This window comes from Callithrix jacchus, chromosome 18, assembly GCF_049354715.1.
Source record: "Callithrix jacchus isolate 240 chromosome 18, calJac240_pri, whole genome shotgun sequence".
Lineage (NCBI taxonomy): Eukaryota > Metazoa > Chordata > Mammalia > Primates > Cebidae > Callithrix > Callithrix jacchus.
Window position 1 is genome coordinate 21,345,707 of NC_133519.1, and position 21,250 is coordinate 21,366,956.

General features: G+C 38.5%; 2 protein-coding genes across 10 annotated transcripts in view; both read right to left on the reverse strand.

Moving 5' to 3' along the window:
- The window catches only part of LOC144580244 (putative ankyrin repeat domain-containing protein 20A2), a 124,517-nt gene that overhangs the window by 76,175 nt on the left and 27,092 nt on the right, over positions 1 to 21,250 (reverse strand). For 3 of the 9 annotated variants that reach the window (XM_078356139.1, XM_078356138.1, XM_078356137.1), the window contains exon 1: positions 19,691 to 19,949. The exons of 2 other annotated variants lie outside the window; for them this stretch is intronic. In XM_078356139.1, coding sequence (XP_078212265.1) covers positions 19,691 to 19,792 — 102 coding nt within the window. In that variant the 5' untranslated portion in view covers positions 19,793 to 19,949. Of the gene's footprint in view, positions 1 to 17,578; positions 18,279 to 19,690; positions 19,950 to 21,250 lie in introns of those variants that run through there. 4 more of the 9 variants (XM_078356136.1, XM_078356135.1, XM_078356134.1 and 1 more) reach the window with 2 other exon arrangements.
- Positions 11,409 to 16,232, reverse strand: LOC144580199 (B-cell lymphoma 3 protein homolog). Its single transcript, XM_078355516.1, has 3 exons — positions 16,229 to 16,232; positions 11,878 to 12,035; positions 11,409 to 11,715 (listed from the first exon to the last, which is right to left on the reverse strand). Exons 1-3 carry the CDS (start codon positions 16,230 to 16,232, stop codon positions 11,536 to 11,538), a joined length of 342 nt encoding a protein of 113 aa, XP_078211642.1. The 3' UTR covers positions 11,409 to 11,535.

Here is a 21,250-nt window from a genome sequence, read left to right on the forward strand (position 1 = left end):
AATAAATGGAGGGAGCACAGCTCAGTTAATTAACTATAGTTAGCTGGACATTGTGCAAAGTGTCCTGCACTCAGAATAAGTCCTTGCTCTGTAACCAATTGGTATTTGTGCTCAGACAAGTTGCTTCTTTTAGGCTTCATGATTTCTTCTAAAAAATAATGATTGGTCTACCTTACTTCACCAGGTTTTTAGGAAGATGTAATGAGATTGCATGCTTAAATGTTCCGAGAAATAGGAAAGCAATGGAATAATTTATTCTGGAACTTTATTGCTAGAACTATTTTGCAGTTTGAAATGAAGCTTGATGTGTGTTTCTCCATAGGTTCTAATATTCAAATGTTGCAGTTTTCATAAAATGTGATTAAGTGCTAATTTTGTTTATTTGTTGTATTTATTGTGGCTGGTAATTCAGGGCATTTTAGGTAATTCATAACATAACTAAATTTATATATAGATCATCTGATTAAAATAGATAATATAATTGTCCCCTATTACTGAGCTCATCAATTACACCAAGAGCAGAAAATTAACAGATGTCAAAACCTGGCTTGGAAAACCACTACTCCTTCTCTACCTCCTCAAACTCTGAGCCAGCACATCTGTGCCAGGATGCTGGATCTCCATGGTCCTCTCCAACTAACATACAAGAAGAAAACCCTGCTTTTATTGTTTTTCAGGTTTATGAAGGAAATGCAAGTTGACATTTTCCCATTTCCAAGACGCGTACTAACAACATATTTGCATGTAACATCCCATATGTTACTCAGCTCTGTTCTCATTTCATACATCACCATACATCAATACTTCTATAGTTTTAATATCAGGCATTTTCTGTTTTGGTTTGACTCACACTGCTTCCTTGGAGCTGGCCAAGAAATAGTCAAGTGACTTTCCAGGGGCAATGCAAAATATGGAATGCTTTATGAATTTGTGAGCCATCCTTAGGCAGCAGCTATGCTTATGCTCATCTGCTCTCTATTAATTTTAAAGGACATGCTGCTGAAACAAGTACGAAGCCCTGTTTTATACATGGACACTCATGAGTCATAGATGAAGCTTAGCTCTGTTCACTTACTTGAGATTCAGAGAATTATATCGAATGGCTTCCTGTGAAGTGGAACTTTAAAATATATTTGAAACTTGAGGTAGATATGCAAGTAGCCTGGGAGATTTTTATTATTGAATATATAGAAATTGATTACTTGAGGGGCCAACTGCAAGTTGGTTCCCACTGCTCTGTGGAAAGACAACATGGAACCTTCTGCTATCTAACCAAAGCTGCTGCACAGGATGTAAAAAAGTCTCAAGATACAAATCTGATAGCAAAAGGAAAAGGGAACTCTAATCTCTTCCCGCAGCATTATTTGAACATCTCTGACTGGGAGGGAACAATCTCAACTAATATTTGTTAGAGAAAAGACCAACAGGGGTCTCAAAGGATAACTTATCATGAAGGCCTAGGCTAAGTCTAGCTAAGATGTGGGCTCCAAATAATGTTTTTAGTGTAAAAAAAGCATCAATCTGCTCACTATTTGTGTGGGTAAAGCTAGAAGGCCTGGCTCCCAGAGCAGGGTGCTGAAAACAATGGCTGAGCCTAAGTAAATAACTAATAAACACTGTAGCTTTGAACTCTATGTGTGAATCACCATCAAAACTGAGGGGTCTGAATCAGCGAATGCATCCTGGTGGCAAAAGTCAATCATTATTAGATTGCAGGACCAGTTACAATAGCAACAATACAGAATTGAATCCATGGAAACAACAGAATAATTAGAATGGCCTTTTTCCCCCTTCTGACTTGTAAAGAAAGATTGCCTTCCTTGGACTTAGAAAACACCTTAACTTCTTGGAAAATTCAAAGAAGGAAGACACAGAGTATAGCCCCAGGGGACAATATAAGATTTTTCTGCTAAATTGAACATTTCAAGATCCAAAAGCTCATTAGAAAAGTCAGGCCAGGCATGACAGCTAGCATTTTGAGAGGCCAAGGCAGGAAGATTACTTATGCTCAGGAGTTGAAGACTAGCCTAGGCAACATAGTGAGACCTTGCCTCTACAAAATAAAAAAGAAAAAAAAAAGAAATGAAGAAAACAGAAGTCAAAAATATGGCTCTATTTTCATCTGATGCATGGGGATTATACATAGAATAAGATGAACCACATTGAGATCTCTAGGGATAAAGGTCTTAAAAGTCCTGGAAAAATCTTGCATTCTACTTCTAACTAATCTAGCCTTCTGCTTGATTTCTAGCTAAAAAGTGGACTAACTCCTGCTATTTCAAATGACCTGAACCAAACCATGAGCTCTAACAATGTATATGATTCAATGGTTGCAATTATTTTAAACATCAATTTTGTATTAACTGGCCTTTTAATACAAACACTTACCTTGTCAAATCACAATAAATAGCATAATCCTCTGCATCTCATACACACATCTTGAGTAAAGACATTAATATTTTGCTGAAGAAAAATACTGACAATACCTGATGAGCCATAATGTACAGGAAGCATGAGGACTGTTCTAAAATAACAAAGAAAATGGGGAAAGGATTCCCTGTTTAATAAATGGTGTTGGGAAAACTGGCTAGCCATGTGCAGAAAGCAGAAACTGGACCCCTTCCTGACACCTTACACTAAAATTAACTCCAGACAAATTAAAGACTTAAACATAAGACCTGGCACCATAAAAACCCTAGAAGAAAGTCTAGGCAAAACTATCCAGGACATAGGAGTAGGCAAGGACTTCATGACCAAAACACCAAAAACACTGGCAACAAAAGCCAAAATAGACAAATGGGACCTAATCAAACTCCTCAGCTTCTGCACGGCAAAAGAAACAGTCAATAGAATGAATCGGCAACCAACAGAATGGGAAAAAATGTTTGCAGTTTACCCATCTGACAAAGGGCTGATATCCAGAATTTACAAAGAACTCAAACAGATTTACAGGAAAAAAACAAACAAGCCCATTCAAAAGTGGGCAAAGGATATGAACCGACACTTTACAAAAGAAGACATATATGAGGCCAACAATCATATGAAAAAATGCTCATCATCACTGGTCATCAGAGAGATGCAAATCAAAACCACATTGAGATACCATCTCACACCAGTTAGAATGGCGATCATTAAAAATCTGGAGACAACAGATGCTGGAGAGGATGTGGAGAAAAAGGAACACTTTTACACTGTTGGTGGGAGTGTAAATTAGTTCAACCATTGTGGAAGACAGTGTGGCGATTCCTCAAGGCCTTAGAAATAGAAATTCCATTTGACCCAGCAATCCCATTACTGGGTATATATCCAAAAGACTATAAATCGTTCTACTATAAGGACACACGCACACAAATGTTCATTGCAGCACTGTTTACAATAGCAAAGACCTGGAATCAACCCAAATGCCCATTGATGATAGACTGGATTGGGAAAATATGGCACATATACACCATGGAATATTATGCAGCAATCAGAAATGATGAGTTCGTGTCGTTTGTGGGGACATGGATGAATATGGAGAACATCATTCTCAGCAAACTGACACAAGAACAGAAAATGAAATACCGCATATTCTCACTCATAGGCGGATGATGAAAAATGAGAACACATGGACACACAAAGGGGAGTACTAAAATGGACACACGGAGGGGAGTACTAAACACTGGGGTCTATTGGGGGAAAAAGGGGAGGGCCAGCGGGGGTGGGGAGCTGGGGAGGGATAGCCTGGGGAGAAATGCCAAATGTGGGTGAAGGGGAGAAAGGAAGCAAAACACACTGCCATGTGTGTACCTATAAACTGTCTTGCATGTTCTGCATATGTACCCCAAAACCTAAAATGCAATAAAAATTTAAAAAAAATAACAAAGAAATAACTCTATTCAACAACTTTAATAAAGTCATTGATAAACAGCTAGTTTGATACACTTTACCAATTTAATACCCTGCCTGTGAATGTAGACATAATAACCATTTACATGTACTACCTTGTGTCCCATAAGCATCTTGGGTGCTCAAGTGTTGATTTTTGTAAATTATCACAAAGGCTAAAAGAAAGGAACAACAAGGAAATCTCTTGTTCCCGTGGGATATGACATAATACAAGTTGCTAACTTGTAGTCTCTTGATGGCCAAGAAACTGTGTTGAGGTCATTTATCTAAAGTAGGCAAAGATTTAAATGAATATTTCCCCATTGCTTTCCTAGTCTGATATATTGTAATTTATATCAGCTGGAAGTCAGATAAGAGCCATTTACTACCTGAAAACAATAAATAATAACAACAACAATGGCAATACTAGCAGTCATAAACTAAAAGTCCACACTTCAAAAATTAATGAAACTAATACAAAAACCTCTAGCTAATATAAGATTACAAGACCAAAAACATCAGATTACAAATAAAAAACACTCTATATTATAAGAGAAAATGGATCCTACTATATGTCCTTTAGGTTGCTTAGTCCAGATATTTGCTTTTCTATCTGATCATTGTGTTGATATTTTTCACTATACGCCAATAATTACATTAATCTTATTAATATTTCTGAATTGAGTGACTCCACTCTAGAACACTCAGTTTTTATTATAAACAAGAACGACTGTACTGTCTCAGCCTATCAAAAGCACATACATTTGCCTGGTTTTTCATTAAAAATTTCACCATTTGCTGTCTCTTGCAAATTATAACAAATAAAAGTGGTGTTTCCATCCTATATAAGAGCAAAAAAAATCATAAAATTACAAATTTCTCAAATGAACTAAAAATTTTCTCTAAGATGTTTGAACTTCAACATACAATATAGAAAGGAAAAAGTTGAAAGCATGAATAAACCAATAACAAAGGCAAAAGTTGAGGCAGCAGGTAATAGCCTACCACCCAAAAAGCCAGGGTCCAGATGTGTTCACAGCTGAATTCTACCAGACACACAAAGAGGAGCTGGTACCATTCCTTCTGAAACTATTACAAACAATTCAAAAATAGGGAATCCTTCCCAAATCACTTTATGAGACGAACATCATCCTGATACCAAAACCCGGCAGAGACTCAACAAGAAAAAAAAACTTCAGGCCAATATCCATGATGAACATAGATGCAAAAATCTTCAAGAAAATACTGGCAAACCAATTGCAACAGCACATCAAAAAGCTTATCCACCATGATCAAGTAGGCTTCATCCTGAAGATGGAAGGCTGGTTCAATATATGCAAGTCTATACACGTAATTCACCATGTAAACAGAACCAAAGACAAAAACCACATGATTATCTCAATAGATGCAGAGAAGACTTTTGCTGAAATTCAACAGCGCTTTATGCTAAAAACCCTCAATAAACTAGGTATTGATGGAACGTATCTCAAAATAATAAAAGTTATTTACAACAAACCAACAGCCAATATCATACTGAATGGGCAAAAAACTGGAAGCATTCCCTTTGAAATCCGGCACTTGACAGGATGCCCTCTCTCACCACTCTTATTTGATATAGTTTTGGAAGTTCTAGCCAGAGCAATCATGCAAGAAAAAGAAATGAAGAATATTCAATTAGGCAAGGGGGAAGTCAAATTGTCTCTATTTGCAGATGACATGATTGTATATTTACAAGACCCCATCATCTCAGCCCAAAATCTGAAACTGATAAGCAACTTCTGCAAAGTCTCAGGATACAAAATCAATGTGCAAAAATCACAAGCATTCCTATACACCAATTACAGACATAAAGAGAGCCAAATCAAGAACGAACTGCCATTCACAATTGCTACAGAGAGAATAAAATACCTAGGAATACAACTAACAAAGAATGTAAAGGACCTCTTCAAGGAGAACCACAAACCACTGCTCAATGAAATAAAAGAGGACACAAACAGATGAAGAAATATTCCATGCTCATGGTTAGGAAGAATCAATATTGTATAAATAGCCATACTACCCAAAGTAATTTACAGATTCAACACTATCCCCATCAAGCTACCAAAAACCTTCTTCACAGGACTGGAAAAAAACCACCTTAAACTTCATATGGAACCAAAAGAGAGCCCAGATAGCCAAGTCAATTCTAAGCAAAAAGAACACAGCAGGAGGCATCACACTACCAGACTTCAAACTACACTACAAGTCTACAGTAATCAAAACAGCATGGTACTGGTACCAAAACAGAGATACAGACCAATGGAACAGAACAGAGGCCTCAGAGGCAACACAACATATCTACAACAATCCGATCTTTGACAAACCTGACAAAAACAAGCAATGGGGAAAGGTTTCCCTGTTTAATAAACTGGACCCCTTCCTGACACCTTACACTAAAATTAACTCCAGATGGATTCAGACTTAAGCATAAGACCTAACAGCATAAAAACCCTAGAAGAAAATCTAGGCAAAACCATTCAAGACATAGGAGTAGGCAAGGCCTTCATGACCAAAACATCAAAAGCATTGGCAACAAAAGCCAAAATAGACAAATGGACCTAATCAAACTCCACAGCTTCTGCATGGCAAAAGAAGCAGTCATTAGAGTGAATCAGCAACCAACAGAATGGGAAAAAAATTTTGCAGTATACCCATCTGACAAAGGGCTGATATCCAGAATTTATAAGGTACTAAAACAGATTTACAAGAAAAAAACAAACAAACCCATTCAAAAGTGGGCAAAGGATATGAACAGACACTTTACAAAAGAAGACATACATGAGGCCAACAGACATATGAGAAAATGCTCATCAGTGGTCATCAGCGAAATGCAGATGAAAACTACATTGAGATGCCATCTTATGCCAGTTAGAATGGCGATCATTAAAAACTCTGAAGACAACAGATGCTGGAGAGGATATGGAGAAATAGGAACACTTTTACACTGTTGGGGGGAGTGTAAATTAGTTCAACCACTGTGGAAGACAGTGTGACGATTCCTCAAGGACCTAGAAATAGAAATTCCATTTGACCCAGCAATCCCATTACTGGGTATATATCCAAAGGATTATAAATCGTTCTACTATAAGGACACATGCACACGAATGTTCATTGCAGCACAGTTTACAATAGCAAAGACCTGGAATCAACCCAAATGTCCACTGATGATAGACTGGACAGGGAAAATGTGGCACATATACACCGTGGAATACTATGTAGCCATCAAAAATGATGAGTTTGTGTCCTTTGTAGGGACATGAATGAACCTGGAGACCATTATTCTCAGCAAACTGACACAAAAACAGAAAATCAAACACTGCATGTTCTCACTCATAGGTGGGTTTTGAACAATGAGAACACATCGGCACAGGGAGGGAAGCATCACACATTGGGTTCTGTCGGTGGAAAATAGGGGAGGGACAGCAGGGGGTGGGGAGTTGGGGAGAGATACCATGGGGAGAAATGCCAGATATAGGTGATGGGGAGGAAGGCAGCAAATCACACTGCCAAGTGTGTACCTATGCAACTATCTTACATGTTCTTCACATTTACCTCAAAACCTAAAATGCAATTTAAAAAATAATAATAAACAAAAGAAAGGAAGTCAATGAAAACAAGTCCCTTACTACTCCCTCCTCTGTGCTTTCAGATGTGCTGCTCTCTGCCTTGCAAACACCCGTCCTCTGCCTCCCCACATTAACTGTGGTCATCAAATCTCCCTTCAAACATACCAGTCCCAAGAATCCTTGCTTTGATCACCTTAGCATGGTGTATTGTAATCACTTCATTGTTTCTCCCTGAAACCAAGAGCTTCTTGAGGGTAAGACCTGTATCTTTTATCTCTATAGTCTTCAAAACCTAAACATAGTAGCAAATACTTTAAGTTTTTACATAAATTAATGATGTAAATTATTATCTTTAGAGCAGTGTTTCTTAAACTATATTCCAAAGAATATTTGCTTATTGTATCCCGAGAAAGACTTCATGACAATCTGCATATGAGAAGTATTATGAAACTGTTTTTATATCTGATAATCAAGAAATCTCTTGAACTTTACCTAATACCCATCTGACAATACTTTTTGTGGCAAATATTAACATTTAAGAAACTAAGAGTTTCAGGGATACAGTTTCCAGAGCTTCCCAATACAGTTGGAGGTTTCCTCTGGGTTGTCCAAACTTGCTTGATTCACTTCTATCAATGATGTTAGGATCCCAGATGCCAATGTCAGACACTCCTGCTCCAAATGGGTCACTAAGGAAATGAGCTCTGAATTAAGAGTGATAGGCTTCAAATGTACATATTTTCCATATTATTAAATAGTCCGTGGGTTTCTTTTAAAACAAGAGGACAGATTTTTATCTTAACTGTTATAAAGCTCAGTATGTTCTGCGTAAGAGAGAGAGGTTTTAAAAACTTAAAAATAAATATAAAAAGAAAACAGTGGGGCATGGTGGTTCATGCCTGTAATCCCAGCACTTGGGAGGCCAAGGCAGGCGGATCACTTGAGGTCAGGAGTTGGACACCAGCCTGGCCAACATGGTGTAACCCCATCTCTACTAAAAATACAAAAATTTGCTGGGTATGGTGGCATGTGCCTGTGGTTCCAGCTACTCAGGAGGCTGAGGCAGAAAAATCTCTTGAACCCAAGAGGCGGAGGTTGCAGTGAGCTGAGATTGCGCCACTGCACTCCAGCCTGGTGACAGAGCAAGACTCTGTCTCAAAAACAAACAAACAAACAAAAACAAAAGCTCAGTAAGAAATTCTATTCTCAATTGTAATGGTAATGCTGGGACCCTAATGCAACTCTACCTTTTAAATCAATTTTTACTGGTTTCCATTTAAACGGCTATTTTAAATTATTTTTTTATTTTAGGCAAATTATATAGCAAATACAAATATCATGAAAGTTCTCATACTGATCCATATGGGTTATCTCTAGCATAATGAAAGTCAATAAGTCTCTTGCATTTTTAAGGAAGATTGCTGAGGAGAAAGATGTAATGCCTGCAGTAGTCAAACTACCCAACTATAACCAGGAATAACCTCAAAATACTTGTAGGCATTCATATGGAAAGATGATTATTTTTGGTATAAAGAGAAACAGTTTTAAACTAAATTCTACATTTCAACCCCAAAACTGAGGGATTTATATAATCTATAGACTATGTATTATAAACAAATACACATTGACTTAAAAGCCTTGAAATCTTTATCAAAATATACTACAACGTAAGAGTTGTAAACTCAGATACTTACAAGGACAAAGGCAGGTGATCTGAGTAAGGAAAGTACTGATGTGGGCACAGTAGCAAACTGGAGAATGCACCCCTTTTATAAAAAAGCATCCTCCACACAGCAGGCCAACAGTGATAGAAACTCAGCGGACATCATATTTGATTTTTTAAGACAAGTCTGAAATCCAGATTTCTGCATAAGTCTTCTAAATTTTACACATTGACTGAATTTATAGAGGCAAACAAATCTGTGAACATTTAGAATATAGCCCTTTTGTTTTTATATTTGCTGTGAATGTGGAACTAAATGGTTGTGTAAAATCCAAGTATTTGCCTGTAAAGTATTTTCTTTCTCTAGTATCATAAGTTTTACCAAAAAAAAAATCAGGCCCTCATATATAATAAAAATTGCTATTAAGAATAATAATAAATTTTCCAACATGTATTCATTTACAATCTATTTATATAGAGTTTCCCCAGATTGTTGGCCAAATAGATAGTTTATATGACTGCCAACACTAAATTATTAAAATAATTTCTATGGAAATTCTTTTTAATCAAAAGAATTTTGGTTTATATCAAATTTATATCAACTTCATGGATTTCAGTGTGTAAAGCTGACATCCTGGTTATGCTAAAGATCTATAAACTTAACAGACATACTGAGATAGTTCATAATACGTCAACCAAAAAGAAATGTAGTATTGGTTATTATTTTAATTGAGAAAACCCAACTTGTAATGAACATTTGTTGACACATAATCACCTGTATGGTGATCAAGGAACATGAAATCATTAAAGAGTCAGCCTCTACTTATTGAAAGATTACCTACGAGCAAATTTTTGAAGACTCTCTGAATGGCAGTGAATGATTAATGGTGGGAAAATAGGTGCTATTCTGTAAGCTTAGAGATACTGCCAATAATATTCCCTTGCACTTCCCAGTCACAGACATAGAGAAAGACAGGTAAGTCAGACTAATCTTATCAAAAAGAACTTTAAAGAAAGTAGCACCTAGCAAACACCAACTCTTCTAGAGATTTTGTACATTTTTTGAGATACAGAAATGTATATATTGCACGTATCTATCCTGGGGATTTAAACAGGAGTACATCCAAACCTCGAGCGTTTTGTTTGTTTTTGCTGTTATTGTGGTTAGAAATAAGAGTCTCGCTATGTTGCTCAAGCTGGACTCTGAACTCTTAGGCTCAAACTGGGACTAAAGGAACATGCCACTGTGCCCAACTTCAAGAAAACATTTTAAAACATACACATTCAGGCCTTATTAGATCTATTACATCAAAAGCTTCAGAGGAAAGCCTAAAATTTTAGATTTTTAACAAAATTTGCTCAGGTCACTATAATGCACAATTCTGAGAATTAGTGCAGCAGGCAATCACTTCAGTCTCATCCCTTACCCATGTGGCTGATTCCCTTCATGAGTTGTAGATGTGTCCAAAGAAAGAAAAGAGTAAGAGAGTCATTTATCAAATCTACGTTTGATTTTCATGGGTATGAGCTGAACAGGGACAAATAAACTCAAAATCAAACTTTATTTTGCTATTAATAAGCTCCTTATCTCCCACCTTTTTATCAAGACATTCTATATTTGAGAGGAAAGTTTAGAATCTTAGATTTAAGTGGCTGTTTCTGCGTGGATGGGTAGTAAGTCAGTTGATTTGTTTCATCTTCTGTTGAAGTGTTTCTCATTTTGTCACCACATATTCACTACCAATATGGTTTCCTCGGAGTCCTCCTAAAATTAATCTCTAGGCAAGTTTCAACTCACTCTCTTTTTCAAACCAAAATTTATTAGCCCCACAGCTAAATAGCCCCTTGTCTCAACACATAAACTGGAAGAACAACAATCTAAAATAAACTCTTCTTGGCATTTTCCCTTATTACCTAATTTCCAAGTGACCTGCATATTTTTGATGGTTCTCCTTTTCCCTTCCCATTTTTCTCTCTTAAGCCTCCCCACTGAGAGATGATACAGCAGGTTTTTAGAAAATTGTCAGCAGCAGCAAGATGTCCGTTTATTCTAAGTTACTTTAGTTTTGTTTGAGTTTTAAGATAAGGCCTATTTTCAGGGCATGTTTTCTCTCCTGTGTTATTTTACATTAATTAGAGGAAAAAACCCTGTATTTAGAAAAAAATTGAAAAGGTTTACCTTTAAGAAATTCACAAATAATTTCCAAGGTGTATTTAAAAAAGTTATGCCCTTTAATGCTTCTTTCAAAGTATTATTATTTAAAATGTGATTTTAGACAATGAAGTTATTACAAAATAACTTAATGTGCTTGCATTGCATGAATGCTTGAGCTTCTAAATATCAAAAATGGACCCTTACCTATGTCAAGGTTAAAACAAATACTTTGAAAATTGATTGATCTATGCCTTGTCCATTGCTTCAATATTTGCATCATGAGAAAGTAGTTTTTCTGCCAGTAACATACTCTCATTATACCCAGCATAATGGAGAGCAGTGATGCCATAGATATCTTTAAGATGTGGGTTGGTGCCGTGTTTCAGCAGAATGATGGCACAAGTCTCTTCCTGGCAATGTACAGCCTGTCCATATTAGATCAAAAACTAGATTGTAAATTCTAAGAATTCAAAATACATATTCCACAGGTTTCACCAACTAGTTATATTTAAATAAAATAAACTTATTTTAATTTGACATATGTAAATCAAACCCATGTCATGGTGAAAGAGCTGGCTACTATATACCTGTATTAAAGGTGTTCTGATCTGTTTGTCACAAAGGTCAACCTGGCATTTTCTGTTCACCAGGAGAGTGACCACTTCCACACAGCCACTGGCACAGGCCAAATGCAGAGCAGTAGTGCAAGAGTAAGAGGACCTTTTAGGAAACGGCAGTGAAATATCTCAAAACATACAGTCATTCACATAATTGTAAACACCGAATAGCATGTTTTCCCTCTTCCTTAATTTTTTTGAAGAAAGTATAATACTTTTTAGCTCTTATTGCTCACTACCTTAATGAAAAAAGCAGCCTATTTCAATAGAAAGAGCTCAGTCTTTAGATTCAGATCAACTAGGGTTTCGGTCCTACTTTAAACTCTGTCATTTACCAGCTATTACTTAGCCTTTCTCTGCCTCAACTTCCTCATTAATAAAAACAACAATAATAGCTATCTCATAGGACATCATGATGCTAAAATGAGAAACTATGTAAAGTATTTAAAATAGTTCCTACAGCAACAACTTAAAACTGTTAGATTTTTGTGTTTTGAGACAAGGTCTCACTCTTTTGCCCAGGCTGGAGTGCAATGGTGTAATCACACCTCACTGTAGCAAGAAACTCCTGGGCTGAAGAGATCCTCCATACTCAGTCTCCTGAGTAGCTGGGACTACAGATGTGCACCAGCATGCCCAGCTACTAATTTAAGATTTTTGTAGAGCAAGAATCTCATTTTGTTGTTCAGGCCGGTCTCAAACTCCTGGCATCAAGCAATCCTCCCACCTCAGCCTCCCAGAGTTCTAGGATTGTTTCTATTACTACTTACTTAACAAACAAATTTTAACTAAGTAAAATAATACAATTATACCTACTTTGTGGGATGACTTAAAGAGTAGGTCACACTTATAATTCATGATTTATTACAACTATAATTGGTAGCATTTCAAAAACTATTTTATTGATATATATAATAAGGGGGCATCACACAATCCATAAGTCCTTACATTAAGTAGCATATGGTATACTCAGCAGGTCTAGGGCAGTTCTAGGGATATAACTGGCACTTAAATACATTTCAATTCTTAAAGGCACTATGGGGAAAAACACTGAAATAACAGCAACGCATTTTTTAAACAAATTAATTCTTGGATTTTTCAAACAATTTGAAAACAAAGGAAACTCATGATTCAAATGAATAGGTATGAATCATTTAATTCAATACTTATATTTAGAGAATATATGCAAATCGGACTTTCCCATGACTAATATTAGTGTTTATGACTGATAAACTTTTGAAAGGGCAGTTCAAAGTTATCTTCTACTATTTTCTAACTTCAGAAATTCTTTTGTTTGAAAGATGGGAAATAAAGTTTAAATGAGATTAAGTCCTAATATCCCCATTTCAAATCTCTCAGCTTGTGCAGACCAGGCAGGTCATCACGAAGTTTTTAAGGATGGAAGGGTCCTGAGAGATGATAGAATACGTCTGCTACAGAATAGGTACTCAGGTTACGTTTGATGAATAAATTGAATGACAGAATGAATAAATGCAGATGGGGAGTTCAACATTTTTAAATAAACTCCTATAAAGCAGTATTTTTGCAATAGTAATCATTTATAGTTGTTATCTTCATTTTCAAAGAATGCAAGTAAAATGAAATGACTGATCATTGTTTGCATATATGAGATAAATCTACATGTAAGAAAAAGATATGCACATAATAAAATATATACATAAAATCTGGAGACAGATAAAAACATTCCCTTTCTATTTCCAAAGAGGCTAAAAGTTCATAGATAATAACGCATGATAATAATGATGATAAAAAATAGAAAGTGAGAGATTATTTTTATCTGGGCAATGTTCATATTCCTCTTCCCAAGAATTATTCCATTAATAATAAACTTGTACCAGAAGTGTTGTACATGCTCACTGCAGCAATCAGAGAAGAAAAACTTTAAAATGCAAATGCCCAGAAATTAGAAATGTTATCGTATTTTGTACACATTTTTTGTTAACACAAGACCATAGTATGTTTGTGTGTATGTATAATCAAATGGATTCTTTTTTCCTTGCTGGCTATAACAAAATATATCTTCGCACATCAACACACTTCAATATCTATTGTCACATTCAACGGTCACATATTATTCTCTCCTATGGCTGCAACAGAAATTTATTTATGGAATTCATTCTATCTGTTCTTTAAAAAACCACCGGTCACCAGCGCGACTCTTGTGGCTGCCGCAGCGGTTTTGCCGGCGCCTCAGCGCAGCAGCTCTTCATGCAGAGCAAATGGGACTGCTTCCCCTACTGACCGGAGTTTGGAGCTCCGGGAAGTCAGAGCCGCTTGTTGCGGACTCAAGAGGGAAGCCAGACCAGAGATTCCCGGGCAGAAGAGCACCATCAGTCTTATCGCTGCTATTTAGGCCGCCACAGTGGGTTGCTCGGATCCCAGCACTGGGAATCAATAAATCGGACGTCGACTCAGAAACCTAATTAGAGAGGCGGTTCATCTACAATGAAGGGAAAAAAACAGCCTAAGAAGGCCGAGTATACTCAAAATCAGAACCCATCAGCAACGGAACAAGCCCTGATGGAAAAGGACTCATCAGCAACCGAACAAGCCCTGATGGAAAAGGACTCATCAGCAACGGAACAAGTCCTGATGGAAAAAAACTGTGTTCCATTATCTGAAGTAGGCTTTAAAAGGTGGATGATAAGAAACTTCTGGGAGTTAAAGGAACTCGTTCTAACCCAATGTAAAGAAACTAAGAACTTTGAAAAAAGGTTCGATGAAATGATGAAAAGAATAGACAATATAGAGAGGAATACAAATGAACTTATGGAGTTGAAAAATACAACAAGAGAACTTAGTGAAATATGTACAAGCTTGAATAGCCGAATGGATCAAGCAGAAGAAAGGATATCAGAGGTCGAAGACCAACTTAATGAAATAAAACGACAAGACAAGAATAGAGAAAAAAGGATAAAAAGGAATGAGCAAAGTCTCCAAGCAATATGGGACTACGTGAAAAGACCTAATATACGTTTGATCAGTGTACCTGAATGTGACGGAGAGAATGAATTCAAGTTGGAAAATACTTTTCAGAACATTATCCAGGAAAATTTTCCCAACTTAGCAAAGCAGGACACTATTCAACTCCAGGCAATACAGAGAACACCACGAAGATATTCCTCAAGAAGACCAACCCCAAGGCACATTATCGTTAGATTCACCAGGATCAAAATGAAGGAGAAAATATTAAGAACAGCCAGACGGAAAGATCAGGTTACCCATAAAGGGAAGCCTATTAGGCTTACAGCAGATCTCTCAGCGGAAACCCTACAAGCTAGAAAAGAGTGGGGGCCAATATTCAATATACTTAAAGAACAAAACTTTCAGCCCAGAATTTCATATCCTGCCAATTTAAGCTTTACAATTGAAGGAAAAATAAAATCTTTTAGGAACAAGCAAGTACTTAGAGATTTTACTACCACCAGGCCTGCTTTACAAGAACTTCTAAAAGAAATATTATACACAGAAAGGAACAACCAGTATGAGCCTTTCTAAAAATACACCAAAAAGTAAAGAGCATTAACATAAGAAGAATTTACATCAACGAAAGGATAAAATAGCCAGTTAATATCAAATGGCAGTAACCCTAAATTTGAATCGATTAAATCCCCCAATCAAAAGATACAGACAAAATCTAACGGTATATCTAAAGATATACAAAGACTCAAAATAAAGGGTTGGAAAAAAACTTACCAACCAAATGGAGAGCAAAAAATAATAAATAAAAAGCAGGAGTTGCAATTCTTACAATTAATAAAATAGATTTCAAAGCTACAAGGATACAAGGGTAAAAGGAATAATGTAATAATAAGAGATCTTAGCACCCAGATACATAAGACCCATAATGAGATTTAGATTCAACGAGACAGAAAATTGATAATGATATCCAGGACTTGAACTCAGAACCAGAACAAATAAACTCAATAGAGCTCTCCATTTTAAACACATAAAATATACATTGTCCACTTTAAACACACAAAATATTGATCGGCCATTGTTGATGCCCATTTTAGGAATGAAGTAACATTTTTTTCCCTCTTTTTCTCTTTTTCCCTCTTTTTCTTTCTCTTTCTCCCTAAAAAAAAAAAAAAAAAAGAAAAAGAAAAAAAGAAAGAAAAAAAAAAATGCTGCAAAAAACAAAGTGCCTGAATCTCTACTTCCTAAGGATATTTTAGTACAGTGGAATTGATGGGCTAAGAGTATATACATTTTTTAAATGTAGTACTTACCACCAAATTGTCTATTTAAAAAGTAACCAGCAACTTAAACCTTAAGCAGCAGTACAAAACATCCTCACGCATATTGACAGAAAACAGGTTCCTTCCTCTTTTCATTTCAATTCTTATATCAGAAATGTAACTTGTAAATCTGAAAAAAAGTTCTTTGCCCACTTTTATTAGAGTTTTTATTTGATTTTAAAGAATTTCCTATAAAATGAAGATGCACTTTTCATCTAATGTGTATATGTGTAACTTTTCATCTAATTTGTATATATAACTGATATAAATATAACATTATATATGTAATATATATGCTATACATACCAGTACTATACCTATCACATGATATATAATATAATAAATTCCCTGTAAAATGAAAACACACTTCTCATCTGAATATATATATAATATAGTAAATGCTTTTCAAGTATGTTTTCTTTCTCATTTCTTTCTGATACACAGGTGGTTTAAATTTTTAGTTTGCTAAGTCAACCTTCAGAATGCCTGCCTCTGAGGGCATTCTTATCCTAAGAATGTCAACGTAAGATATACCTGTAAAATAAGCATTTGTGTTTTCTTCTGATACTTTTCTCATTTGCATATGTAAAAGTTTCAATCTGTGTTCCATCAGGCACTCATGTTTGTGATATAAAATTTCATTAGTTTTCTTCAAAGAGCAGACATTTTTTTCATTAATAATTCATGCTTTCCTATTTATATCTGTCAACATTATCCATCCTTACATAAGTCTTATATCATTTCAGTGTTCCTGGATTTCCTATTCTGTTCCATGCATTATCTGTATTTTCAGCTGTTAGTAAACAATTAATTATTCAAATTAATAGCACATTTTAATATCTAGAGAAGCATTTTTTAGTCCATTATAAAATTATTTAAAATGTCATCACAGTAAAAGAGCAGGTGTCGTGCAAAAATGTTAAAACCTTGATATTTTCATTCCGTTTATGTAAAATTGATAAACACAAAAAGAGCTCACATTTTGAGAAAAATGTGTCTTCTCATTCAAGAACACAAAACCCACCTCCCACTTCCAACTTTCCCTCTAAGACCCTTCAGTAAAGAACCGACCTATGTAAAACGGGCAGTTTTATCTAAAAAATTTTGCCTACTGAAAATGACTCCCGGTATTTTCGATAGGGGAATGTGTTCTCTCAGTAGGGACCTCCTGTAATCTATAAAACACCATATTTTAAATACGAACGTTAAAAATAACACTGTATATGCTTAAATTAGTGAGTTAAATCACTCACATTCTCCAAGTGCTCCAGCTGGGGAATTAGGAGGGATACAGCAGCTGAGGCTCATTTGGCTCCGCTGCTTCGAGGGTGCCCAGCGTCCTCCAAGGCCGCCTTCCGTGGGGAAGCCGGGCCTAGGGAACCCTCCGACTCCGGGCTGAGCCCCGCTACCTGTGCGGCTTGTCCCGGGCTTCCAGGTCTCCGCTCCTGTGTGCCAGGCAGCTCCACCTCCGCGGCGTTGTCCCTGACAGCCACCCTGCGGATCTTCCGCTGTTCCGCGTCCCGGATTCGGTGCCGGAAAGCGGTGTAGACCGGGTGTATGGAGCCCAGGACCTGAGGTTCTGCTCTGCCTTGGCCCCTGGCTCTCGAACCCTAGGAACTTCTCCAAGGTGGTGACTTCTCAGAACCCCAGCAACCAGTTTCTGGCTCCTCCCACTCCCACCTGGCGCCAACCCCCAATCTACAATCCCAAATCTGCTTTCTAGCCCAGAATCCGTGATCCAGCGGGGTCCACCACAGCCTTCAGCAGCAACACTTGTAGCCTCTGACCTCTCAGACCAAGCGAGCCCCGCAAAGCTGTTAGGTGCGCGCCTGCGCCTCGGTGGCCGCCCAGCTCCCGGAAGCCGCTCCCAGGTGCGCGCGAGCAGGTGGGGTTGCAGCTGCGGGCAGGCATCGCTGGGCTCCAGGTTCTCTTGGGCTTGCCCGGGCTGCCAGAGAACAACAGGTGCAGGATTGCAGGCGCGCATTTCATATCACAAACATGAGTTCCTGATGGAACATTATCAGTCCTTACATATATCTCATGTAAGGGAGGAGGGGGAGACCTGCCTGACCATGCCGCCGCCCCACTCCTCCTCAGAGGGAGACCGGGTCTGGCATGGGCACTCCGCGGCACTGGAGCGGCTTCGTGGATGGCCTGGCTTCAACGCTGAGACTCTGACCCCAGTGTCTGCCTGGCAGGTGTCACGGAACGGGAGATGCATGGAAAGTCAGGGGTTGCTCCTTCTCCCACCGGCCCCCACTGCTGCCCATGCCGGATGCGCAATTTGCAGTTACAGCTCTGGTACTGGTGTGGGATGGTGGAGCTTCGCTTGGGTGGCATCAGGGTCGCCGAGTGCACAGCCCATCTGGCCTGAGGGTCCGCTCCTCTTTGACACCTCTCCGGATCCTGGGCCCCTGGGCACTCTGCATCCACACTGATGAGACTGCTGGCAGGGCGGACCACCTGACTTTGCCGCCCGGGTGCCCAGGATGAGGAGCTGGAGGCATGGGCGTGGTCTGAGGTGTCCAGCCACTTGCTGCTTCCATGCCACGTCTAGGCTGCAGTGGTGACTTGGGCGCCAGCAGTGGATGGGGGGGCGGGTACCTGATGTCCTCAGGGTCAAGTGCATTACCCGCCCACCTGAGGGTCTGCTCTGCCTTGGCCTCCTCCAAGAGTGCAGGGGCCATCAGGTGGCAATTTAGGAATGCTTAAATTGAAGGAAATATTCTTTCTCTCTCTTTGAGAAACAAGTGGTGGCTTTGTTTTGTTTTTGATATTTAGTTACAGCACAAAACAAAGGTGACACAGAGGTGAAGGTCCACAGCCAGTTCCTCTATTGATTCCCTCCAGACATAAATGTTCAACATAACTGCTTTGCTTGTCACTTTCACCTCAACACTTACATATGCCTACAGATCTGTTCAATCACAATTGTTGGATTTAGAATTATTTAATACACAATTATTTCATAATAATTTAATACAGAAACTACTTTTAATAGTCTACATCTCTGAAATCCTGAATTATTCATTTTTCTGTTTATAAAATGATTGCTACAGTAAGATCAAAATCACAAAACTCAGGTTTCATTGGGTTAAAAAATATTAAAACATACATAAAAGATGATAAAATGTATTTGTTTCATCATAATTATGGGTTTGCAAAGTTTTTATATGTTTAGTGACATTCCTATGATTCTTTGACCCCTCAAATCTTATGTCCTCGCATTTCAAAACCAATCGTGCCTTCTCAACAGTCCCACAGGTCTTATTTCAACATTAATCCAAAAGTCCACAGTCCATAGGTCTCATCTGTGAAAAGGCAAGTCCCTTCCACCTAGGAAGCTGTAAAATCAAAAGCAAGCTAGTGCTTCCTAGATACAGTGGAAATACAGGCATTGAGAAAATACAGGTGTTCCAAATGAGAGGGATAAAAAGGGTTAGAGGTCCCATTCAAGACAGAAATCCAATAGGGCAGTCAAATTATAAAGTTCCAAAATAATCTTGAGGAAATCATCTTACCTGTTTTTCCTGTTGTGGTTTGTGCTTTAAGGACACAGCTCCACCCTTGAAGTGCCCTTCAGCTCTATACTGAGAACACAACTCTGCAGACCACTGTGACATGACACAGGGTGGCGCTGTGACGCGATGCACATCAGTGGCGGAGCCTCAGCAATCTGAAAAGGTGGGCTTGGGTGCCCCTTCCTGGCAGCCGGGTACTGCAGGGTCCTCTTGCTCACGGTGTGGTGCCTGTGCTGCTGGACCCTCTTACTCACGGTGTAGTGGCAGCACGCCCCCTGCTGGCCACCGGGGGCACTGCAAGATCCTCTTGTTTGTAGTTTCATGCCAGCACCCCCCATACTGGCATGGCAACCAGAGAACTGCAGGGTCCTCTTGCTCACGGTGTGGTGCCACACTGCAGAACCCTCTGGCTCAGTGTTGTGGCAGCACATCCCCTGCTGGCAGTTGGGACACTGCAGGGCCCTCTTGCTCCCAGTGTGATGGCTGGCGCCCCCTACTGGCCTCCTTCTGCACCACTTAAAATCAGAGCCAGTTATTCAGCACCCATAGTTCTGGAAATGTGAACTGAAATGAAGCTATTACTGGAAAGAGTTGATGTCCCAGTTCTTGTCTAACTTGGAAGAAAGATTTTCACCAAGAGGCAGTACAAAGATGGCAGATGACTTCATTGAAAATACAATGTGAAGAGCTTATTGTAGAAAACATAGGTAGGCCCCAAGGGAGGAGCAGGCTGATCGTGCAGGAAAACAGCCCGAGAGTTTTGTGCAGGGAATTTTATTTTGGACTTCTTTACATTACTGCCTCTGTCTCAGGTCTCCACCTGTTCTTTGTCTGGTTTTTCTGCTTCTAACTTAGGTCCCTGACTTGCCCCTCTTTGGCTTGTGGGACCTCCTCACTGTTGGTTAAGGCACATATGTGGAGATCAGTCCAAATCCACTGTTGGGGCTGGCTCCTTCCCATCTCCCAGGAAGGCCCTACAGTGGTCACGTCTGTACCTCCTATGACTGCCTATCTCTTTTGAATCTCCTTCTCTGCCCTAATCTGTGCTAATGGTGCCAGGTTTCTCTTAAGAATGTCCCCTTTGTCCTTCTTATCAGCATGTAGCTAGCGATTTTCTGACATTTTAACTGCAGAGTGAATGATGATTGGGGCATCCTAAGAGGAGTTCTAGGGTGTTTCTTTCTGCATAGGTACTTCTTCTTCCTCCTACCCACAACTGACAAGTGCCCATCCACTCCAGCATTAGAGATGCTACTAATATATAAATTTTTGATGGTCCACCTAGGTGAGCCTTCCCATCATGTTCATGTCTAGCTATCTACCTACTCTAACCGAGCCCACTATTCTGTGTCTTTCCCAAAAGTAGGGAAGAAACCATTCATTGGAAACCATAGAAAATAAAATGAATGTAGGTGAAAACTTTGCAACTTATACAAATAATCACTCAAAACATCCTTACACTAAAAATGCAAAACTATACATTTTCTAGAAGAAAACATAGAATAAAAGCTATCTGCCCTTGGATTCAGTAACGAATTTTAACAAGCAACACAAAGTGTC

What these genes read in the sequence shown, in the direction of transcription:
- LOC144580199 (XM_078355516.1), bottom strand. An exon ending in TCAGAACACCTTTAATACAG is followed by an intron (nt 11,716 to 11,877) that starts GTATATAGTAGC and finishes TAATATGGACAG; the next exon opens with GCTGTACATTGCCAGGAAGA.